This window comes from Euleptes europaea, chromosome 6 (genome assembly GCF_029931775.1).
Source record: "Euleptes europaea isolate rEulEur1 chromosome 6, rEulEur1.hap1, whole genome shotgun sequence".
Classification (NCBI taxonomy): domain Eukaryota; kingdom Metazoa; phylum Chordata; class Lepidosauria; order Squamata; family Sphaerodactylidae; genus Euleptes; species Euleptes europaea.
In genome coordinates this window covers 106,394,515-106,419,920 of record NC_079317.1, presented here as the reverse complement: position 1 = coordinate 106,419,920, position 25,406 = coordinate 106,394,515, and the positions used below count along the sequence as shown (strand labels likewise).

Genomic DNA, 25,406 nt, shown 5'->3' with positions numbered 1-25,406 from the left:
GCTGTAGCATTTCACAGCAGCTGAAGTTTCTGGTTATCGCCTCATGTAAAGTACATTACAGTGGCTTAATCAACAAGACATCAGGGTACGGATATCAGTGGCAAAATCTCAGCTAATAGAAACCCAAACTGGCAACTCTGATGATGCATACCAGGCTACTACCGACCCATGGAAATCCAAGAGCAAAATGGGGCCCAGGAGCAACCCCAAGCTATGAACTTGATATTTCAAGGGCAGTTGTCCCATCTCAGACAAGCTTTTCCCTAAGACAGCCCACCAAAACTATCATGCTGCAGATAGAGGCTTAGCTCTTTATTGTCACTGAAGGCAGAAGAAGCCATACTTGCAAAATTCTCTCAACACATCATTTAAAGACAAAAAAAGCTCATTACATGCAGAGTGTAATACTCCTCCCCACTCAAGCCTCCACACCTAATGCAGAGACCCCTGAGCTACATCCAATCTCATACTGGACTGTCTCCCATGTTCCCCAACCCAGACCTCTCACCTTTGACACTGAGCTCAAAACGCATCCGGTCATGCTGGCAGTGGCACAAATACTCGCCAGCGTCAGCCTTGCTCACGTTGCTAAGCAGGAGACTGTGCACCCGCCCTTCTCTGCGCAGCTGGCAGCGTTCCCCTGCCACCAGGGCACCTCGAGGTCCCTCCCAGCTCACCACAGCCGGCTCCTTGGAGACGATGGCCGAGAGCACCGCGCTGCCCCCTTCCAGCACCAGCACCTTCTCCGGCCCTTCTGGCTTTGGCACAAACAGCACCGGGGCCTCTGGCAGAAGGAAAGGGAGCAAAGAGAAAGAGGGGGGGCGATGAAATGTGAGGAAAGAAGGAAGAAGATCTGCCGTCCCCACCCTACACTATTTCTGTTGAAGTTGTTTCCGTTTACCTCTCCTTCTGCCCACTCCCTTCAGTTGTCACTTAGGCATCACTACAACTTTCCCATGTCGCTTCAACATGAAACATCAAAAATTTGTACAGTCCCTGATGCCCTTTGGTCTATGAGTTTCCTCTCTGCTCAACTATGGAGAAACCCCAAGTGGAACCCCATTTGGGGCCAGATGGTTCACAAACTGTGCATTGGGCCACACTCTGGGGACCAAATATATGCTGCTCTTCTCATGACAACTAATGTCCCCCACCTGTCTTTGTAGACTCCTCATCCTTTGCCTGATGCATTCCTTTCCACAGGTCCCATAGCCACCTGCTCCGATTTATGTCACAGAATCAGAAGAATGTCGCCCTGGGCGTGGTCTCTCAGAAATGCAAGGAAGATGGAGGTGAGGAAAAGGCTGGTGCCAAGAGCTTCTCCTCATCCAAGGCCCTCTCGGTTTATGTAACAGGGTAAGGTTATTGCAGTGGGTGGGTCAAATTTTTGAATGCTCCCCTATGGAAAACAAAAATTTCCCCAGAAAGCAGAAAACTAGTGCAGCTGAAGTTCTGCTTTCACCAACATTTTTTCAGTTCTTTGAGCTGGTTAACGTGGATAAGGTGACCCCAAAGATATTTTATACTTGGACTTCCAAAAGGCTTTTGACAAGGTACTTCAAAATGACTTTTGAGTAAGCTTAGAGTCATGGGATAAGAGGCCTAGTCCTGTAATGGGTTAAGAATTGGCTAAACAAGAAGCAGAGAGTAGGAATAAAGGGACAGTTTTTGCCATGGCAGGATGTGAGCAGCAGAGTCCCACAAGGATCAATGCCCCTTTGTTCATAGATGCTTTGACATTGGGGATGAACAGTGTAGTGGTCAAGTTTGTAGATGATACCAAACTATTCAGGATGGTGAAAAACAAGATGGATTGTAAAGAACTGTTAAAATTGGTTGAGTGGGCAACAACGTGGCAATTAAGTTCAGTGTTGGTAAGTGTAAGGTGATGCACATTGGAACAAAACAATCAAAATATATACTGATGAGTTTCAAACTGACTGAGACCAGAGCATTGGTGCAGTCTTTGTTTGGAATACTGTGTGCAGTTCTGGTCACCATATTTCAACAAGGACATTGCAGAGCTGGAAAAAGTACAGAAGAGGGCAATCAAGATGATTAAGGGATTGGAGCACCTTTCCTATAAGGAAAGGCTGAAGAATGTAGGACTTTACAGTTCAAAAAAAGGATGACTAAGGGGGAACATGATAGAGGTCTATAAAATTATACACAGGGGAGAGAAAGTGGATAGAAGGAACCTTTTCTCCCTGTTCCTTAATACTAGAACTTGGGGGGCCCCCAATGAATTTGATGGGTAGTAAGTACAGGACAGACAAAAGGAAATACTTATTTATTCAATGAGTAATTAAATTGTGGAATTTATTGTTAATAGAAGCAGTGATGACCGTGTGTGTGTGTGTGTGTGTGTGTGTGTGTGTGTGTGTGTGTAAAGGGCCATCAAGCTGCAGCTGACTTATGACATCCCCAGCCACCTGCTTGAAAGGAGCTTTCAAGGCAAGTGATTAAGCAGAGGTGGTTTGCCATTGCCTTCCTCTGCAGAGTCTTCCTTGGAGAACTCCCAAGTATTGACCTTGCTTAGCTTCCAAGATCTGACGACATCCAGCTATACCACGCTGCCTTCCCTGACTATGAGCACAGATGTCTTTAAAAGGGAGTTAGACATTCATGGAAGTCTATCAATGGCTACTAGCCATGACGACTATAGTGAACCTCTATATTCAGAGGCAGTAATCCTCTGAATTCCAGTTCTAGGAGGCAACACCAGGGAAGGCCTTGGCCCCTATGCTGTTTTATGATCTTGCAGGGCAACTGGCTGGCCACTAGACGATGGACTCTGGGTCTGATCCGGCAGGCTCTACTTGTGTTCTTTTCAGAACGGGTTGGGCCAGAACCATTGTCTCTGATGTTCTGGTGTTTTACTTAAGGGAGTATTTTATGTGTCGGAGCATTTAAAAGTGGCATCCTCCCATCTGCAGTCTGAAGTGGTGCAATCCATTCTATCAATTTAGGATTTTGCTATCATATTTTGTAGGCCTGGAATGACACACCGTCTGGCTTGGGGGCTGATGGGCTCATCTTACCTCGCACACACATTGTGAAATGCACTTCATCATCTCCAGTATCGCAGCTGAAGATGCCACTGTCACCTGGCTCAGCTTGCCTGATGGTGAGGCTGTGTACCAGCCCGTCACTACTAATAACCACTCGTGGCCCAGGGTAAAGTGGCCGCATGTTCTTCAACCAATGGACTGGAGCCTTCTCTTGAGAGAGGCGGGCCACCAGTGTCACAGTCTCTCCTTCCTGGACTTCTAAAGGCACCTGGGCATCATTTTTATTCACAATGTGCACAGGGGGTGCTGAAATAAAAAGAGAGCTCTGTAAGCATGGCAGGGTGTTTTGGACAGTCTCTGCAATCAGGGCCAACCCCAGCATAAAGCAGGGTGCAGCAGGTGGCAGATTCTGGAGTACCATTAAAGGGAAGCAATTTTTAAAGCTATTTTTAAAAGGCTTTATTTAAATTACAGCCACGACCAAGAGATTTCCTCCTCAAACAATTATGTGGCGGTGTCATTTAGGGACATACTCAAGACTGCCTGGTACAAATTTAGCACCTCCATATGTAATTTCCTGCAATTAATTATTCACATTTTATACACAGCTGTTCATTGCAGTAAGAGGAGATTCTAGTGACACAACCAGGCCCATCAATTGCAAATTATTATCATTATTATACTGCTTTTATAATCCAAAGGAGGGGTGGGAGAGGTGCCACATGGATTTTCAGCTTTAAGCATTGAAATGTCTGGGTTCATCTCTTCACAAAAGTATGAGATGTTGTGGTGGTGCAGCATTCAATAGACAAAGAATCTTAGTATTATTTTACAATAAATAAATCGCTTGCAAGGTTTATTTTTTTCCTTATAGCAGGAAAGATGGGTTTGAAAGTGTGTGGACATTGCCAGGTAAAATATAATCTGGAGCAGAGTTGGGGAAGACTCAGCGGTCAGTGGGGAGGACTTCATAGTTGTGCAGAGTTGCTCTTTGTCCTTCCTAGTTTGCAGGAACAAAATACATCATGCAAAACAAGAAAATGTAAGCAAATTCCTTTAATTTATTCAATAAATATAGACCACAACATTCTGTTGTACTGCGTGAAAATCTGCATCACCTTGATAAACAATCCTGGGTTTTTGTTTGTTTTTTGACAGCAATGTAGGGAGTTATGCTGCAAAGGAGTCACTACACATTACAGGTAAGCATACATCAGTAGGGCTGCCAACTCTGGGTTGGAAAATACCTGGAGACTTCGGGGGTGGAGCCAGAGGAAGGTTTGGAGAAGGGAGAGACTTCAGTGCCATAGAGTCCAATTACCAAAGGGGGCATTTTCTCCAGTGGAATTAATCTCTGTCACCTGGAGATCAGTTGTAATAGCGGAACATCTCCAACCACCACCTGGACGTTAGCAACCCTATGCATCAGAGCAAGGGCACTCGTGATTGTTGGCAGTGCCTAACTTCTCCAGTCACAGCAGGGGGGCGAGATGAGGAATGAAGCCAAATGTTTGGCCCAAGAAGGGATTCCCAGCCACGTTAAAAGTATGTGCAGCTGTCCCAGCATCTTGCATTCGCCCTTTGGTTTCTTCCTCTCCTCCCCAAAAGGGCTCCTTGCCCAGTCCCAGATGCTGAAAAAGACACTGCTGCAGCCTGCTGGCACCCAACTTGTTGGCAGAGGCCCCTAGAATCCTTCCCCACCTCTCCTGAAGGCACCTGTCCTGCTAGGGGCAGGCCCTGCCATCTCCTTCCCTCACACTATCTCCCATCAATAAGGTCTCCCTCTTCCTTTCAGTGAGGGCAGCCCTTGTTGGCAGAAAGTGCTGGACTAGTGGCGCCTGGGTCTCAGCCAGTGTTAAACTTAATCCTCACACTAGCCGAATGGGAGCCAGAGAGGCAGCCTAGTCACTTCACTTCTTGTCTGACCCCACCCCCTCTCTGGGCCTGGAGGCAGGAACAAAGTTCCAGCTTCCCATAATAAACTTCCAAATGTGGCCCCACTAACACTGGAGCCAACATTTACTGCAGATGGACCCTTTACCTTTACCTGCAGCTTTGATTTACTCCTGTTATTCTTATTATGATAAAACAGACTTAGCTATAGCGAGTGTTTTACACCCTTTATCTCAGTAACTCTTACTAAATGGGCATTATTTATCTCCATAGGACAGACGGGGAGCTCTGAGGAGAGAGAATGGCTTGCCTTAGGCCACCTCATGAGTTCCTAGCTGAGGAGATGGTTGAATCAAGAACTATCTGTCTTGTCTTACATTCTTAACCATTCATGTGGCAACGGTTTTTCAACTACAGAGGGAGCAAGCTGAGTAATATTTCTGGCAAGCCCCACTGTCTGGTCTACTCTTAATATTACCCTTAGCCTGCTAGTCTGCTCTCTGAGTAGGTCTCACCTGCAACTTCCACTGTGGCCACCATCCGGTCAGTGCCTGCGTCACAGACATAGGAACCTGAGTCTTCTGGTTTGGTTCCAGCGATGGTGAGTTGCCGGTGTGTTCCATGGGCTTCAATACAAAGACGCCTGCTGGGCACAAGCTCCTCTCCATTCCGCATCCAGCGCACAGCAGCACTAGGCAGGGACACTTGGCAAGCCAAGACCAGAGCATCTCCAGCTGCCAAGGAGTGGTGTTCTGGCACCCCTGTGTTTCCCACAATGGAGATGGGAGGCTCTTAAGACACACAGAAAAAGAGAGAGGTGTCATCATGCATGGCAGAGACAGGGCTAGAGAAAGGCACACACTACCACTGTTGGAGACTCACAAAGCCCCCGACTACAGAACACAGACAGCCCAGGCATGCAGATGGAATAGGCAATGCCAAGGGAACACCCTACAAAATCAGGCAGCAGCAGGAGACTGTTCTTCTTTTGTGCCAACAAGCAAACAGCCCATCGTGCTTCATGAGGCATGCCCAGGTTCCAGGGGTGGGGGAGAGACACTATAAATGGGCATGTCCCACAAAGCTCAGCAGCAGCACATTTGCACAGACCTTGCTTCAGAGGAAACATAAGCTGCTCTTCAAATCAAAGGCAATTTACTCTGCAGCAGTGAGCAGCAGCTTGCTTAGAGATGGACCAGTACACTTGGTTGCTCTTGCTGCTTGTCATTCACTGGGTTGTGGCATCCATCACATGAAGCCTCCTTGTATCAAGCCAGATCAGTGATCCATCTAGCTCAGTATTATCTGATCAGCAGTGGTTCTCCAGGGTTCTCAAACAGAGAAAGGTCTTCTCCAACACCTGCTCATGAATTTTTTTTTAAACTGGAGATGCCAAAGACTGAATTTGGGACTTTCTGCATGCAAAACTGGTGCGGTGCTCTGCTACTGAGTTACTGTCCGGTTTTAGAGTTGCCAGACCAGGCCAAAGATATTCTTGAATCCAAGCTCTTGCACACAGAAAGCCTCATGCTTCAAGAGAAGACAACGTGAAGCAGACTGGAAGGAATCTTTATTTGTTTTATTTTTATCTTGGCATCTTTCCAAGGTGCTCGGAACAGCAACATGTTTTTTCTACTCCACCTCTTTTATCTTCACAGTTACCCCCGAATTCGGATAGGCTAGGCTAGGTTAGATGGTGACTGACCCAAAGTTATTTGGTGAATTTCATGGCAGGAAGGGGGATTTGCACCTGATCTCCCTGGCCCTGATCATGCTGCCCATGGAGCGACCTGTGCCTCTTTCCTAGGTGGGCAACTTTTTCAGGCCCCACCACTGCACACAACCTGGTAGGGGCTTCCCTCCACCCCACATAAACGTTGTGCTTTCCCACCACAACTACTGTCTGCTCAGACATCCCAAGCGTCCACATGGGCCAAACAACAGAACCCAGTTCTGCCAACAATAGTTGAGAATGGTCCCATGTCCAAAAAAGGAGAAACAAATATTCAAAATAAACAAAGAAATTAGTACTTCCTTGATTTCCATAATTAGTGACAGTGGCAGAATTCTGTACCAAGAATTTTTCTTGGTACAGAATGTTGAATATAATTTTTTCTAGCACAAAACACACAGAGTCCTTGCAATAACTACAAACAGTAGTAGGAAAAAGATATAGTTCAGCCTGTCACTGCGGATGATGAAAGATTACTTGTTTCAAAGGCTCAACTCAAATTCTGCTTTTAAGGATAATATCATCAGGTGTTATAAAGTGGCATTCCAGATGGACGCTGGAGGTTTCGTTCTGAGAAGTCCAACTGCACACATATAGGTGGTAGGCTTGAAAATAAACTAAATCCCATTGGCATAAAGTAGCCAAGATAACAAAGGAAATTACAGGAAATTGATGTTTTTGCCTTCTCCTTTAGAAATGCTATTAGGATCCCTCCAAGATTCTGATCAACTGAGACATGAACAATCAGTTGGCAACATGATAATAGGACCAGAACGGTAGTTGCCAGAAACAGGAAACAAAGGTTAAATCCTTCTGTTGGAGACTGGTTTTATAGAACACGGTATGCAATGATTGTGAAGGGCAGCCCATTCCTGAGGTTGGGGCTGAATGTGGTTAGGAGGCCAGCAGGGCCTAACACCAGCGCAAGTGGCACTTATGCCGGCGCAAGAGGCCTGGACACCGGCGTAAGTGCAGTGGCTGGCCGCGGAAGTGGGGGAAGGCATGAGGGCAGCAGAGCAAGGGCCGCGCCAGCACCCAAGGGGTGAAGAAGCAGCTGGCGGCGGCCAAGGGGAGCTCCTGGGGGCGTTTCTCAGACTAGGAGGCTTCCTAAGCCCTTTCGGCCAAGGAACGCTCACTTTTGGTGGCAACAAGTTACACCAGGTACACCAGGTACCTGGTGCAGCCCATAGAGACCCATGTATTCTCTCCATCCCATCGTCCCTGAGCCTCCTTAAAGCCCCACCCATCTCATCCAGGGGGCTCTGGAATCTGACTGGGAGGCTGGCCAAAGGGGCACAACAGGAAGTTGCAGCACCCCCTTGGGGGCGGGGCCTAGAAGGCAGGAAATTCACTCATAAGCAGCACTTCGAGGCGGGGCCTCACTTGACAGGTAAGCCTTGCATGGGCCAGCATGCTGCCGAGCAGCTCCGTGGGGTTGGGACTTGGCAAATTTTTCCCTCCAACACCTAACTGTCAAGAGGCTCATGCCTAGTAACCAGGGTGTGTGTGTGTGGCTCGGGCTCAAGTCTCCCCGGTGGACTTTGAATGTGGGTGGGCAAGCTCTCAATGCTGGCGGGAGCCCCCACTGCCTCCCAATAAAGCTCTTTTGCTCGAGCACAGCATCTCCAGCCGCCTCACTTGTTGAAATGGGAGAGGGGTGCTGGGGCACCGCAGCATGGGCCGTGCCCAGGAACCCATGGAAGGCTACCAAGGAGGCATCAGAGATGGGGGTCTGCTGCCTTATCCACAAGGGCCACCGCTCAGTGGCCGCCCCCTGGGGCCCCCTCTGGATCAGTGGCTGGCCAGCTCCCGCAGTGGCACTGGTGCATGATGGGAGGTCGAGAGGGCATGCCTCCGTGTCGCAGAGCTGGCAGATCCCGGACAGCATTGCGGGCATTTGCATGCAGGCGGAGCCATCCTGTTTCCGTCCCTCCCAGCCAGCCCTCCCTTCCTGGGGCCACCCCCGCCAATCAGAGAGTCTGATGTCAGGCCCCCATGTGTGGCTGAACCCCTATTCCCCCAGGACCCTGGCCACCATGACATGTTGGCCAGCCATGCCCACACAGGTGCCACCACTGCCACTCATCCATTCCTCATGGGGCCTGGCCGTCATCAGAGCTTGGATGTCCCCTGCAGCCGATGCTGGGATCCCCGAGGCCTGCCCGGGAACAGCCATCTGATCAGATGGATCGTTCCCAGGTCCCGCCCTGGTGGCGGGATGCTTTTAACCAGACCCGCGTCATTTAGGGGCTGACGGAACTATCCATCGGCCACGTCCCTGTCCAGCCAAGGTGCTATCGATCCAGCGTGGCACCTCCAAGCTCGGACGCTGTCAGACCCTGCCCCCTCTTCAGGGGGTCCACCTTTTCCATGGTTGAAACACAGAACTAACAGCGGGCATCTGAGTGAGGGTGGCCCCGTCCCTGCAGGTCTGCCTCCCCCCCCCCCATCCACACACAGAATTTAGATAACTAGAATAGTACTGAACCCATCTGTAAAGCTGGAACAGTATGCTCTTTCTGTGATAGGAACTGTATTTTTGTGTAGTAAAAACTGATATTTTTAAAAAGAGGAAATAGTTCACAGCTGGCCTTTCCTCCTCCCTCCCTCCCCCACCAGGCCCAGGCCCCTTTACCCTCTACTTGGACGTAGAAAATGAGGCTGTCATCACCACTGTCACACAGGTACTCCCCTGTGTCACAGCCCTCTGCTCCTAGGATCACCAGCGAATGGCGTGCCCCATCCTGCTCCAATCGCACGTGGTCCGTGTCCTGCAGTTTCTCCCCATCTTTGTACCATTTCACCTCCCCTTTAGGGCAAGACAGTGTCACCGAGAGTACCAGGTCCTCCGAAGCCAGGCAGCTGTGATGAGTTTGCAACTCATCACGCCCCACAATCCACACTGGGGGGTCTGCCAGAAGAAACAGGGAGTGCGGTTAATCATCTGCTTCTGCGCCAGTAATCATTTTCATATCATTTTAAATACTCAGTCCTTATCATCTTTATCTTAACACCACTTCCTTGTTTCACATAACGTAAGTGCCATTTTGATTTATTGGGCCTGAAATGAATGAGCTCACTCTGGGCATCATGACTCTATGGAATTAATCGTTCCTATATCTGAAAAATCCCAGAGGGCTCGCAGTGCATATGACATATGACCTGGGGATAACTTGCTGATTGGACAGTCAAGGATCAATCCTGATTCCCCTGGTAAGCATAAGAAAGACTCACAACAGTGTCACAAAGCAAAAGGGCCATCCAGGATCCTGGGCAAAGGAAGGAATATCCCAGTGACCTTTAGTTTGCACTGTCATCAGTTTGATGTTTTAAGCCAACAGGCACATAGAATGTTTAAGAAGGTTAAGACCAACTGAAATCAATTGGATATAGCAGCTTCAGTACCTGGGAAACATAGGACATTTTCACACATAAGGCTTAAATCATCTTTGAGCCTCTCTCCCACTATTAATGTTAGCTCTGATCACTGTTATGTAAAACATACCACAATCACTCAGGGGATGTAGCTCACTAGACGAGTCCATGCTTTGCATGCAGAAAGTCCCATCCCCCGTTATCTTCATTTAAATCAGATAAGCAGAGATTAGGACTTGAGGTCCTGGACAAGGGCTGCCAGCTTTTAGACGAAACAGAAGGCCTAAGTACACAATACACAATCCTTGGGTTGTATCCGCTTCCGCCATGAGGACTGCTAGTCAGACACATACTTGCCAGTCCCGATGAGAACTCCGTTCCCAGAGACATGGAGCCTGTTCAGAATCAGATGAGGATTGTGGCACAGAGGATGTTTATGGTCATTTATGTGTGGTTGGTTTGTCTCACAATTCTCCCGCAATTGTCTCGGTTCTCCATTGGGGTTATGCATGGTGTTCACCTTTCTGGGGGTTCAGCTCGCTTCTGTCCCACAACTTTCCCGGGTTTTCCAATCCCTGTTTTATCATGCTTTTAATTTTTGTTCCAAGCCTATCTCAGTTACTAGAAGGTGCATAGTCAAGACGCAGGTCGATCTTCCCACGCCCCGATATGGCCCCGTTCTCCAACTCCAACTCCTCCTCCAGCCAGCCTTCAGCCATCCCCTCCGCAATGCCCCAGGAAGCCATACCGGAGGCGGCGGCCATGTGGCTGCCTCCTTCTCTGGGTGCCCTCTGCGTGGTTTTTTTCTGCTGCTCTGATGGTATATTGATAGATCAATAGATCATCAAATCACCCAAAATACTAATCAAAATTGCAGAGAAAGGCAGCAGAGGCTAGGATTGTGGACTCACTCCCCTGCATTTGGGTGATGAGTTGCCCACAGGGGTGGGGAGCGAGTGCACAATCCTAGCCGCCGTTGGATGATTTGATGATCCATCGATATACCATCAGAGCAGCAGAGAAAGGGAAGGGCACCCAGAGAAGGAGGCGTCTTTCCTAGTCAGTTTCAGGAAGTGTTCACAAACACAGGGATGCACCGGAGAACTCCCCCTCCCTAGCATCTTTTCTCATCAGTTTTAACAGTGAAGTGTTCACAGACACAAGGCAGAACAGAGAATTTCCTCCCCCCTTTTTGTTTTCTGAGTTCAGACTCAGACGTAGGGCTGTTGAATTAAAAAAAATTCGGTATAGTTCAGATTCGGCTTAATTTGGCCCGTTTAGATTCGGCATATGCCGAAGTCCGAACTCCCCCGCTTCGGGTCTGTGCAATTCGGCGCAAATTCAAAGTTCGGGGGGAAAAATTTGGCCGAATAAAGCCATTAAAAACACAACTGCGCCTTTCCGTGGCTCTGGGGGGGCATTTTTTGGGGTAAAGGTCCCAAACTTTCAGCGGAGCTTCAAAGGACGCTTCTTGAAAGACCCCCCAAGTTTTGTAAAGATTGGGTCAGGGGGGGCTGAGATATGGGCCCCGAAAGGGGTCCCCCCACCCTTAATGTGCATCTCTGAGCAGAGCTTGCCGCCCACGCACAAAGCTCCCAGTCCCGACAAGCAGCTGAGAAGTTTGCAAAGCAACACCACTGCAAAGCAACACAACCTTGTAAAGCAACACCTTTGCAACTGTGCAAAGCAACACCTGACACCTGGGAGTTTGCAAACCATGGAAAGGGACAGAGGCAGCTAGCTATGCATAATGAGCAGGAGGGGTGGAATTTCCCCTTTTGCATGGGACTCGGGACCAGGCAAATGCATTCTTTAAGTCACCATTTGAAAACCAGTTTTGAGCAAGCATCCAAACAGACCTAACTGATCTTATGAATGAGGGAAAACCTGAAGACACACAACTGAAACCCCCCCTCAAACCAGGGAGAGAGAGACTCGAGGGGGAACACACACCCCAGGCAGAACCGGCAAAAGCCCCCTTTGGCTTCCCCCCCCACCCACAGAAACTGCTCCCTCCCCACACACACACACACAGGAGAAAAATTATAGATTAAAGCCCCCAAAGGGGTCTTACTGTGGCTGTCTTCTGTTCCATCAGGAGGGGCTGGGGAGGACTGGGTAATCCAAGACGATTCCATTTAGGCACGGGACATTTTGCTCTGGAGATGCATTCAGGATCGGCTGATCCATTCATCCCAATAGGGGAAAGGGGAAAGCCCGTATCTCAGGACCCCCTGACCCAATGTTTACAAAACTTGGGTGGTCTCTTAAGAAGGCTTGTCTCAAGCTCAGCTCAAAGTTTGGGATCTGCACCCCCAAAAATGCGCCCTCTGCAGCCACGGAAAGAGAAAAGGGGGGAGCAGATATTTCTGCCCCCACTGAACTCATCTTTACAAAACTTGGGTGGTATCTTAAGAAGAATTGTCTAAAGCTATGCTGAAAGTTTGGGGGCTTTATCCCCAAAAAAGCGCCCCCTGCAGCCACGGAAATGGAAAAGGGGGGAGGGAAAAGGGGTGGAGCCCATATCTCGAGACCCCCTGACCCAATGTTTACAAAACTTGGGGGTATCTTAAGAAGGCTCATCTGAAGCTCCACTGAAAGTTTGGGGTCTTTACCCCCAAAAATGCGCCCCCTGCAGCCATGGAAAGAAAAAAGGGGGGAGCCCATATCTCGGGACCCCCTGACCCAATGTTTACAAAACTTGGGTGGTCTCTTAAGAAGGCTTGTCTAAATCTCTGCTGAAAGTTTGGGGTCTGTACCCCAAAAAATACACCCCCTGAGCTACAGAAAGGAACGAATGTGCACAAGCACCCCCCGCCCACACACACACACACGAGGATTTCCCCCCCCCTCTCTCTCCCCGGCCTGGCCGCACATCAGCTGATTCCTCCAGTACTCAATCCTGACTGATTGGCCAGAAGAAGACCCAGCTTGGCCACCGATTGGCCAGGGGAGAATGCTGCTTACTGACGGTTATGCTGCTTACTGACGGCCCCGAATTGGCCGGATTTATTCGTGAACTCCCGAACTCACTGAATTCGGCTCCCCGGTTGCCCGGCATTTTTGAGTTCGGTTCCTCCCAAACTAAAAACCACCGAATCAGGGGAAATTCGGCTGTTTTTCAGTTCGGGCCGAACCAAATCAACAGTCCTACTCAGACGCTTATGGATTTTGGCTGGAGATTTTGCAGCACCCCATTTTGCGAAATGGGTTGTGAAATGGGCCACTCACAGGGCGGGCGGGGTTTGTGTGTGTGACATTTTTATCACAGTAAACTCGGAAGCTTCCTGATTTCTGCTTGTCATTATGCTGTGCTCCTGAGACTCCCGGGACTTACTTCACAACAAGCCACACTCTACATAAGGTTTTCCGATCACAGCACATAAAAGTGTGAGACAAGAGAGGGACGACCAGGGACATACTAACCATGTATAAAAGACCTATGGTCGTTTATGCATGGAAGTTTTACCTGAGGTTCGTTGCTTGCTGGACCCACACTTTCCTGCTGGGAGTCTATGCACCGGCAGTCTCCAAGCTCAAACTAGGGAAGTATTTCAATCCCCACCCCTTGAAATACTGCTTTGTAGTTGACTGTAGTTAGAGAAAAGTTCACCCCCCAAACCCAACTTGGAAGGCTATAAGAGGGGAGTGGACATGTTCATGGAGGAAAGGGGTATTCATGGCTACTAGTTAAAATGGATACTAGTCATGATGCATACCTGTTCTCTCCAGGATCAGAGGAGCATGCCTAATATCTTAGGTCAGGGGTCGGCAAACCACGGCTCACGAGCCGCATGCTGCTTTTTGGCCCATTGAGTGTGGCTCTCCGAACTTGGTTCGGAGCCCCTGCTCTCACGCCCACTTGCGCCGACAGCCGGGCTGCAGAGCTGGCGCGCCTGAGAGAGACAGAGAGAGCGAGCGTGAGAGAGCAGGCGAACGGGCGCGCTGTCTCTCCCCCCCCCTGCCGTGGAGAATGGCCGGGTCCCTCTTTCCCTTGCCCTCAATGGTTGGGAGGCTAAAGCCTCCCCTCCCTTCTAGCCGCGCGATTGCTGGGTGGGCGGCTCGGCGGTTCCTGGCCCGCCCCGCCCGCCTATCAGATGTTGGGCATTGCGGGCTTCCTTTGGCGGCGCATCCCCAGCAGCGGCGCTGGGCCACGCCGCCCCGTCTTCTGCAGCGCCGACTCCATTCCCCCGTCGTCTTCTGGGCACGCGGGTCCCTGTAGGGAAGAGGCACACTTTGGAGCCAGCAGGGGCTTGTCTGGTAAGTGGAGGGTGGCAAGAATGCCCCGGGGAGTGGGGTCGTGCCCCTGACCCGGAACACACGTAATGGTACAACTCGGGGTCATCTGCTGAAGCTGGAGGGTGGGAGATTCAAAACTGATAAAAAGAAGTATTTCTTCACACAATGAGTGGTTAAATGGTGGAACTCCCTGCCCCAGGAGGTGGTGATGGCTGCCAACTTGGAGGGCTTTAAGAGAGGAGTGGACATGTTCATGGAGGAGAGGGCTATCCATGGCTACTAATCAAAATGGATACTAGTCATGATGCATGCCTATTCTCTCCAGGATCAGAGGAGCAGGCCTATTATATCAGGTGCCATGGAATGCAGGCAGGACAATGATGCTGCACTGGTCTTATTTGTGGGCTTCCTAGACGCACCTGGTTGGCCACTGTGGGAACAGACTGCTGGACTTGAAGGGCCTTGGTCTGATCCAGCACGGCCTTTCTTATGTTCTCATGTGTTTACTGCGTCTGTGAATCTAGAGAAAAGTTTGCTCACATTGGTCACATTAAGTGTTTGTCAGTCATTGTCATGATTTAATTTTATGGATACCTTACTTATGTGAGAGTTCCCCCTCTCTGAGTCTAATTCTCCAAATCAATTGCTCAGGCGTTGATACAGAAACAAAGGATTTATTGAAGACATCAGGAGATGAGACAGGCACAGGTAGAAAGTTGCAAGTGAGGGGCTTATCGGGTTTACAGAATATATTGACTCCAGGGCACTGGGGCACTGGGGTTCACACTTATTGTTATGGGAAGTTACAAGCTTGGCATAATACAAAACATCAAACGAGTCCCAGGAAGTCTGCTGAAGCTATCACACTTCCAAGGCCGCATCGGCCTGAGGGAGTACAGACAGGAAGAGCAGCGGGGGGGAGATACTTGGGGCGATCAGGCCAGGCGCCTGGGACCAGAAGGTGTGAACTGCTTTTATGAGTTCACTGATAACACAGCAGGTGATGGAAAGCAGAGACACAGAGTCAGAGACACAGAGACCCTCACATTCTGCCCCCCTTAGGGCCCCCCTCCCGCGTCCTCGAAAGGACGAGGCTTATCGGGATAAGCGAGGTGGAATTCTCGGACTAAGCGAGGGGCCGCCATGTGGGGTGCGGCCACCCACTCGTCGTGCGCGGACCCAAGGTTTTTCCAACGAACAAAGTAATACAGTTTCCCTTTCTTCCATTTGGAATCTAAAACCTTGGACACTTCCAAATGGGTATCCCCTCCCACCACGGTAGGAATCTCGTGTTCGGGAGGGGGGTGGAACTGGGGAGCTGCCACATAGGGTTTGAGGAGGCTTATATGAAAGACAGGATGGACTCCCTTGAGGGTTTTTGGGAGTTCTAGTTCCACGGTAACCTCGTTGATCACTCTGGTAATGGTGAAAGGTCCCACATAACGGTCGCTGAGTTTTTTGCAGGGACGAAGAGAGCGGAGGTTTTTGGTGGACAGATAAACTTGCTCCCCCACTTTAAGTTCCCATCCCGGAGACCGGTGTTTGTCTGCCTGTTCCTTGTACTTGCTTTTTGCCCTCTCAAGGTTTTTGAGCAGCCACGGCCAGGCAGATTTAACTACCTGAATCCACTCCTGAAGGTCGGGGGTGGACTGGAGCTCTGGCGTGACGGGGGCGGAACCGAAAGGACCAAATTCCGTCCCGTATACTACTTGGAAGGGACTAAAGCCGGTAGAGGAATGGGGCGCATTGTTGTACGCATATTCGGCAAATGGGAGCAGGTCGACCCAGTCGTCTTGGTGGAAATTCACATAGCAACGCAAATAACATTCTACCACCGCGTTTACACGTTCAGTTTGACCATCAGTCTGAGGGTGATAGGCAGAAGAGAGGCCCTGTTCCTCCACCCCCATCAATTTTAGGAAGGCTCGCCAGAATTTGGCTACAAACTGGACCCCCCGGTCGGAGAGGACCTTCCTAGGGATCGAGTGTAGTCTGAGGACGTGCGTGACAAACAGTTTAGCCAAGCCTTGGGCCGAAGGAAGACCCGCACATGGAACGAAATGGACCTGTTTGGAAAAAAGGTCCGTGATTACCCAAAGGACCGTCTTTCCCCGACTGGGAGGGAGGTCGGTGATAAAATCCATGGCTATGACTTCCCAGGGACGGGAGGGGTTCTCAAGCGGTTTGAGAAGCCCGGGGGGTTTTCCCATTCGTTTCTTGGCTGTGGCGCAAGTGGGGCAGCTGCGCACGTACAGTTCCACATCGGACCTCATACCGGGCCACCAGAATTGCCTTCTAACCAGGTGAAGAGTTTTTATGAAGCCGAAATGACCCGCCAACCTGGCACCGTGTACAAGTCCCAACACCTCTTTGCGAAGGGAAGATGGGACATATAGCTTTCCCCCTTGTACCCACCAGGTGTTCGTTCGTTCCATGCCAGTGGGGAGGAGGTGGTGCTCCTCCTCCTGTAAGGAGGCGTTCCGGAGCCGCTGTTGGAAGGCTTCCGGGATACCTCTGAGCGTAGGGGGGGTCTCGGGTTGACGGACTTGGGACCGGGTTGTGACGGCCAAGCTAGGGACCTCCCCTCGCTGCTCGGGAGTGAACAGGGAGTCGACCGGGCGATCGAAATCGTTGCGATACTGGGGAAGTCGTGACAGAGCATCGGCTAGGGCATTTTCTTTGCCAGGAACATGTTTGAGGGTGAACCGGAATTTGGCGAAAAATTGGGCCCACCGAATTTGTTTGGCGTTGAGCTTTCTAGCTCCCTTGAGAGCCTCAAGATTCTTGTGATCGGTACACACCTCAAATGGCAGTTCGGCCCCTTCTAAGAAGTGCCTCCATATGGTGAGGGCATGTTTGACCGCTGCCGCCTCCTTCTCCCAAATAGCCCAGTTGATTTCGGACTGGGAAAACTTTTTGGAGAAGTAGGCACACGGCCGCAACCGCCCCCCATCATCCCTTTGCAATAGGGCCCCGCCCATGGCCACATCCGAGGCATCTACTTGCACCACGAAAGGTTTAGTGCAATCAGGGTGAGCCAACACGGGTTCGGATGAAAAAAGTAGTTTCAAACGTTCAAAAGCCTGTTGGCACTGGGGGGACCATTGCAAACGGGCTGAGGGAAGCGCGGCGTTAGCCCCCTTGTCTTTGGTACGCAACAGGGCAGTGAGGGGAAGCGCAACTTGGGCAAAGTTAGGAATGAAGTTGCGGTAAAAGTTGGCGAACCCCAAAAATTGCTGGAGTTGGCGGCGGGTAGTGGGGGTTTCCCACTCTCGCACCGCTTGGACCTTAGCGGGGTCCATTTCCAACCCCTGGTGGGAGATCACGTACCCAAGGAAAGTAATGGAAGGTTGGTGGAATTCACATTTGGACACTTTAGCAAACAGTTTGTGCTCCCGCAGCCGCTGGAGCACATCTCGAACCAGACGCACATGTTCTTCCATGGTGTCAGAGTAAATAAGGATGTCATCGAGAAATACCACCACCCCCCGAAACAGCAAATCATGTAAAACCTCATTAATTAATTGCATAAAAACACTGGGAGCCCCCGAAAGTCCGAACGGCATGACTAGGTATTCAAACATTCCAAAACAGCTGGAAAAGGCCGTTTTGGGTTCGTCTCCGTCTTTAATGCGAATGCGGTGGTATGCTTCCACCAAGTCCAGTTTGGTGAAGATTCGGCCCTCCTTTAATTGTGCTAGAAGGTCGGGAATAAGAGGGAGAGGGTAAGCGTTAGACTGGTGACTGCGTTTAGCCTACGAAAGTCAATACACAGTCTTAGATCTCCCGTCTTTTTCTTCACAAAGAAGGCTGGGGCCGAATAAGGAGCTTTGGAAGGGCGTATGAAACCCCTCGCCAAGTTGGCATCCAGGTAGTCCCGTAACACCGCCTTCTCACTAGGGCTCATGGGATAGACCTTCCCTTTAGACAGCTTGCCTTCCCCCACAATTTCGATGGCACAGTCCGTCTCTCTGTGGGGAGGTAGTTCGTCACATTCTCTCACATCAAAGACATCCGCAAACTGCGAATATTCTGTGGGCAGTTGAGGAGGAACGGAGGTTGGGGTGGGGGACCCTACCAATGCGGCGGCCGGAGTCCTGAGTACCCGTTCCTTGTCATGTAACCCACAGGGGCTTTCGGGAAACGAGAGCACTCGTTTAACCCAGTCGATGGAGGGGTTGTGTCCCCGTAGCCAGTTCATCCCTAACACCACTGGGGTTACAATAGGGGCGATGGTAAAATACAAGCGTTCCCAATGTTCCCCCACAGACATAATCACGGCTGCAGTTCTGTGGGTCACTGGGCCCCGTTTAAAATCGCTCCCGTCCATTTGGGAAAAACGGAGGGGTCCCGGAAGCCGCTTGCGCCGGACTCCCAGTTTCTTGGCAGCTTCCTCACTAATCATGGTACGGGCACACCCCGAGTCAACCAAGGCGGGGAATTCTAAACTGGGGCCCCCTTTAGGTAGGGACAGGTGAACACGCACATACACATTGTCCTCTTGGGCGCTTACCATCGGTGGAGCTCCTTGCACAACGATAGGGGCGGTCTGCTGCGGAGCCCCCTCTACAGCAGACCGACGGCGTTTTTTGCCGGCTGTTCCCACTCTTCCTCCTCGCTGGAAGAGGGGGACGGGGTGGTGGCGTTCGGGGACCCGTCCGAATCAAAAGTAGTATTTGTAATCCGGGACCCCGTTGGGCCTGTGGAGGTGGAGACCACATCCTGGGGGCGCGCATGGAGTGCGGAGGGTGCGCCGGAACGTCGGCCCGGTGGTCCGCTCCTGCGGCGGGGCTGGTCCTCAGCAGCCGCCTTCTGCGGTTCGGTCGGGGCTTGGCGAGGAGGGTTGGGACGACCCGCACGAGAGGGGCATTGCGACGCAAAGTGTCCCTTTCCCCCGCAGGTCAGGCAGACACCAGTCTCAAAACGCTTGCGGCATTCAGCGGCCGAGGGACCCCCGCTCCCTCCCGGTCGGAAGTCTCGGCCCCGGTCACTCCGGGGTCTCGGGTCACGTCCGATGCGCTGCTTAGACAAATTCAGGAGTTGTTTACGATTCTCAATGTCCGCAGCGTGGCGAACCCAGCCTTCCACATCTGGGGGGTTCCCTTGCATGAAGGCCCAATGTTGGAGGTCCGGGTTGAGACCCTCCCTGAAACACTGTACCAGAGTGGCCTCACTCCAGTCCAGAATACGGCTAGCCAACGACTGGAACTCACTTGCATACTGCGCCACCGACTTGGTCCCTTGGCGCAGTTGCATCAGGGAGGCTTTAGCCCGCTCGCCCAGAGTCGGGTCCTCAAAGCGGTTTCGGAGTGCTACCATAAACTCGTCCAGGGTCCGCAGCACCGGCGAGCGGAGTTCATACTGCAACACCATCCAGGCGGCCGCCTCCCCTTGCAGTAAGGAAGCCACATACTGCACCCGGGACTCCTCGGAGGTGAAGGTCCGACCTTGTTCCCGCATAAAAATGTCCACTTGGACCATAAAAAAGGTCAACTGATCCCCTGAACCGTCATACGTGACTTTCAGGTCCCGACGGGACGGGAGGCTAGGAGGTGCGGGAGGAGCTGCCGGCGCCCCATCCGGGAGCTTGCCGGCGGGCGGTTGCACTTTCAGTGCATCGAGGGCCGCTGCCATCTCACCCATCACACGCTGCATGGTCTCCACTGTCTTAGGTGCTGTGGAACACAGGCAGGATGGTGTTGCTGCAGTCGTCTTGTTTGGGGGCTTCCTAGAGACACCTATTTTGCCACTGTGTGAACAGACTGCTGGACTTCAAGGGCCTTGGTCTGATCCAGCAGGGCTTTTCTTATGTTCTTATGTTCTTGATCCAGCAGGGCTTTTCTTATGTTCTTATGTTCTTAACTATCACATAAAAAAGCTTTTTAAAAGCATACTAAGAACAAAAACAAAAACCGAACTATTTGAAAGGGGGGGGGACCCAAGCCTCGTTTTAAAAAACATTCTGCTCAGAAAGAACTCTGAGAAAGCAGGAAGTACTTCAATCCCCACCCTTGACATGCTGCTTTGTAATTGGCTGTTTACTTGCTGTGAGAGAAACCCAGCTTCTGTGTCCCGAGCTTTGCCTTATGCACGGGGATTTCAAGTGGGCTGACCTCAAGGGAGATAGAAGAATCAGGTTAACAGAGGAACAGGAAGTCCCATAATTTGTGAGGGCTGGCAGTGAGGTCATCTCTAATGGAGGGAAAACTCATGCATAACTCCAAGAAACAACCAAGACAGACGTGAGTGAACATGAATGAAAGTACCCATGCATAAACGACCTGTGTCTTCCCCCTACACCATTGTCCCTACCTGAAATAGCCAAGAGGGAACGCTCTTTGCTTCAATGGGGAAACGTTCATGTACTCCATCAGAACATGTGGAGCAAACACAGCCTTCCTGGTTCAGGTTGGGAAAATGGTGCAGGGAGGAGAAGGCTGAGGCCACTTCTCCTTGAGCACCTTGCCTTAAATTGCACTCCCATTAATTGTACAATGCAAGTGTACACTGGAGGTAGGGTTGCCAACCTCCAGGTGGGGCCTGGTGATCTTCTACAACTACAACTGATTTCCAGACTACAGATATCTGTTCCCCTGGAGAAAATGGCTGCTTCGGAGGTGGACTCTATGGCTTTATATCATCCCTCCCTCCCTCCCTCCCTCCCCCAAACCTTGCCGTCCTTAGGGTCCACTCCCAAATCTCCAGCAGTTTCCCAATCCAGAGTTGGCAACCCAAAAGGGAGGGAGGAGCTGGGAGGGGGAAGTGTAGTTAGGCTCTGAGATAGCTAGACAAATGGGGTTAAAATGGGTTTCATAAAGTTAAAAGGAGCATAGGCATTTGCAACGTGAACAAACATTCCAGCCATGTAAGCTTTACATTCACATTACAAAGCTGACTGCTTTAAGCATTTGTGAAAACTTTCTGAAAGCTGCACAATGGTTCAGGGGTTATGTTTTCTTGACTTTTTTTTACAGTTATGACAATCAGGATTAATTAATCTCACAATGATGGAACACAAGAAGCTTGCAAGCTAACTTCTTTTTAGGCTACGAGTCAAAGATCCATGTCAAGTGTGCCTCTGACCACACGGGCAACACACTTCTCTGTGAGCCCGGCCAACTGTCTCCATCTCAGATTTGTTCCTTTCAGGGAATCCCCTGGTGGACAACCATGGCTGCTTATTGCCTACCTACTCATCTCCAAAGCAAAATGAAAGAATATCCTGTCTCCTGGCCTCTTTCTCATCTGTATACGACTTCTAAGAATTGTCTGATAATCACTTCTCCACTAAAACTGAAAACAAAAACTACTGCCAAGACCATACAACACTTCCTCAAAAGCAGCTCTACCCTAAGGGCCAAATGCGTACAGCACAGTGCAGGTTTTTCTGTGGGATTCCTCACTCAACATACCAACCCACATTAGTTCTGGCTGTTTACTACTCCCATGGGGTGTTCAATGTTAATTATGGCACCTTCTGAAATGAATGCTCAGTTAGTTCCCATGAGAATTAAGTATTTTTGCTTTTCTTGGATTTCTTCCCCAAATATACTTCATGCTGAAAAACATATCAAAGTTCTTCCCATTTCTTAATTTCCTGACAGGAATTTGATTCCTCTACCTTTGTGACCCTTAGCGATAAATCTCAGGTGCATGGGAGCTGGCAGAGAGGGAAAGGACCTTGCACATGGTCAGCATGAGAGACAACGTTTGTTCCAAAATAGCAGTGGTTGCTCTAAATCTTTGCAACAAGATGTACCTTATATTAACTGCTCTTCTGGTTGGCTAGCTACTGTTGTTTCTTACCGTGACATCTGGAAACATCCTTGATCCCATAAGGGGTTGCAGGTAAATAAATTCCTGAGGAGAAAATGTATTTATATCCCACATTTCTTCTACCATAGAAGTCAATGGGAGGGGGTACGTCATGAGGTTCCCAGAGGGTCTATATGCCATCCAGGCACTGACGAGACCCAGACCTGCTTAACTTCAGGAAGGCTGATAACAGAACTTCCTTTCCTCAACTCGTTCCCCTCTCCTCCCCCACTTCTATAACTGTCTAGATAAATATGACAAAAATCTTTTTTCCCCCTTTCCCTTGCATTTGAAGAAGGAGCTCTGACTTACAAGAGCTCGTGCTAGAATAAATGCTGTTAGTCTTCAAGGGGCCACTAGACTTTGGTTTTGTTGTACCATGAGCCTTCCCTGGGTCCCTGGATCAACGCTGGTGCTTGTTTGTTGTGTGATTTCTGGGCTTGTTGCGTGATTTCTGTAAATGTGTCCATTGCTATGGCTTAGCCTTACGTAGTACCAGAGAGGGTTCCGAATGGTAATGGTCTTTAATGTCTGTGGATGTTTCCTCAACGGGAGCTAGTTGGTAGGAGGAGATTGCCTCCTGAAAGCTCTGTGTTCCTGAGGACTTGGAGCGGGTGAACCCCCTATCTGAGGGAAGGGGGCACATGTGTTTGTGACAAATGCACTATGACGTTTAGAACAGACAGTTATAGATACAGAATAAGACAGCTGTGAGTTGAAAGTGGGTACACAGGTTTTCCCCCTCCCAGACTCGACCTGGGGTAGCAGATCTACTGCCCCTATAGGAGTGCCTCGCAGCCTCCACCTGTGCTGTACTTAATACTGGCTAATAAACTAATTATTACAAAGACAACATAAGGCTTCCTAGAGGCACCTGTCTGGCCACCGAGTGAACAGACTGCTGGACTGGATGGGCCTTGGTCTGATCCAGCAGGGCTTTTCTTATGTTCTTATGACTCCAGAGCTCTCTTCTCCAAAGGGAACCAAACCCAGATTTACCATCCTGGTACTTCTCATTGCTCAGGGAAGTAGGGTGCATGTAATACTATTCATGATTATCTTGCCCATCTCACCATACAGTGCCAGACACAACAATCAAATGTTTTCACTGGGGAGGGAGAAGCAGAGCAAACAATTTTAATAATACCGTCTCTAAACTCAATGGCTCAGGGAAAAAAAATCTAATTTTCATCTTTTAAAAATGTCTAAGTGCAATGGAAAGGAACCTCCTTAAAAATCACACACATTGTCTCCTCGGGATTCTTCAGGAGAAAAATCAGACAGTCAGGTAGGAGAGAAAAACTCAAAACCATATTGTATAACATCACCAGGGAATGCACCACACTGATAACAAACACTACCAGTGATCCCCAGTGAGGCACCCATGTGCATCATGGTGCCTGTCAGTGGATTTCCTGGGGCCCATTTGCTTCTTCTCCAAAAGCATATCTTGCCCAAAGCAAATAGCTGGCCCTGGCTTTCCTCTGCCTCATTGGAGCAGAATGTGCTTCAGAAATAGAGGGAAGTCTATATCAACTAACCTCTGTTCCAACTTTTCTTATACCCATTCCTCTGAAAGGAATGTCAAGGTAAAACCAGTGACTTGTAGCTAGTCTCATGTTTTGATTCTTTTCTTCATTTTCTGTAGCACTTGTGCTATTGTTCTTTCATCATTTTCCTGTGCATTTGCTGCTCCTAACTGATAGAGGCATATGTTAGTTGAATAAAGAACTTTTTTTCCTTTTAAAAGATCTCAGACTGTGACCAAATTTCTCACCCAAGTGCCCAGCCATTTATCTACACCAGACCAATCACTTGACTGTGCTAGAGCATGAGCAGGCAGGGAAGAGAAGAGTGCGTAACGTGTCATGCACACAAATCGGCTGCTCCCTGACAGTGCCTCAAACCACCGAGGGAAAGGTTGAAGGGCAGATATGTTTGCATGGCGGCAGAATTTAATTGTTTGCTTGTTTGATTTGTATCCCACCCCTCCCTGGCAACCCCAGGGTCGGGCTGGCTCACAACATATTAAAGGTAAAGGTCCCCTGTGCAAGCACTGGGTCATTCCTGACCCATGGGGTGACGTTTCCTAGAAAGACTTTGTTTGCGGGGTGGTTTGCCAGTGCCTTCCCCAATTTAAAACATCACTTTCAGTTAAAATGCTCAACATTTTAAAATTCTAATGGCACCCATTGATCATTCCAGTGGCGGGTGCCAACCAAGAGAGGAATAAAGAGAAAACAGTCTCAGTAGGGGAAGGATCAGGGTTAGGGTAGGTATATCTAACACTATAAATTAGAAAAGCAGGGTAAAAGAGAGGATGGAGGGGAAGGGGGGGAGGGAGGGAGGCCCACCAGGATGGAAACTTTCACTGTCCTCAACCATAGGCCTGGCGGAACATCTCAGTCTTGTAAGCCCTGCAGAATTCTACCCAAATGATAGGTTTGTAACAAGGGCAAGGCAAGTTCGGCAAACAAAGTTGAGGGGTGCAGAAAAAGTATATGATGACTAAAACAAACATTGTATTATTATTATTGCTATTTATGTATTTACCTTTTACCAAAATAACAACTATGAAACAATGGGGGGGCAATTTTATATTCTTGCCTTCCTGTGCTGGTCATTGACTGTAATAAAGATCTAATCTAATATAATCTAATATTCTTGCCTCAGGTACAAAGTTAGATGCTTATGGCTCTGATGATAGGAAGGAGGGGGTTCAAGCCCTCACACACACACTGATCCCCACCACCTTACTTGCAGATTGGGTGGGGGGTGCTGCTTCAGAACAGCATCCATGTCCCTTTCTCAAAATTTCAAAAGTGCCCACGGGCTCTATGAGATTGGGGATTCCACCACTTTGGTCATATCACAGTTACAGACACAGGTTGAAGTACCAATGCTGGTCCACAGACAGATGCCAAAACTGAAAGTTATGCAAGGCCTTTTATTAGGACCCATTAAATATCACAAAACGAGATGTTTCTCACAACAGTATAGAAACCTCCAAGTTCTCTAGTTCCCCATGCAACTTGACAACTTGCTTTGCACCCATTGCTATCAAAACTAATCCTATTTGCAGCACAGTCTGCTTTCCATTTTAAGACTAAAACAGGCTTTGGTCTTTATATCCATGTCTTGAAACAACTTATTTCCTCTTCCCTTTGGGGGGGGGGGAGAGGGGGCAAGTCTCAATATCCAGCTTGGTGAAGAGTACTAGAGAACTTCAAAGCTGCACATGGTTTTGTGATATTTTGATTTTGTCCTAAGAAAAAGTTTTTGTTCGACTTTGGGTTTTAGAATCAATATGTATGTGATCTACAAGCCCTAGAGATAAATTT

At 49.5% G+C, this 25,406-nt stretch overlaps 1 protein-coding gene across 1 annotated transcript in view; it reads right to left on the bottom strand.

The window, feature by feature from the left end:
* The window catches only part of OBSL1 (obscurin like cytoskeletal adaptor 1), a 102,663-nt gene that overhangs the window by 15,074 nt on the left and 62,183 nt on the right, over nucleotides 1-25,406 (bottom strand). The window contains exons 18-21 of the mRNA XM_056852034.1: nucleotides 9,272-9,547; nucleotides 5,420-5,695; nucleotides 3,042-3,317; nucleotides 509-784 (exon numbers count right to left, since the gene is read on the bottom strand). Coding sequence (XP_056708012.1) covers nucleotides 509-784; nucleotides 3,042-3,317; nucleotides 5,420-5,695; nucleotides 9,272-9,547 — 1,104 coding nt within the window. The remainder of the gene's footprint in view (nucleotides 1-508; nucleotides 785-3,041; nucleotides 3,318-5,419; nucleotides 5,696-9,271; nucleotides 9,548-25,406) is intronic.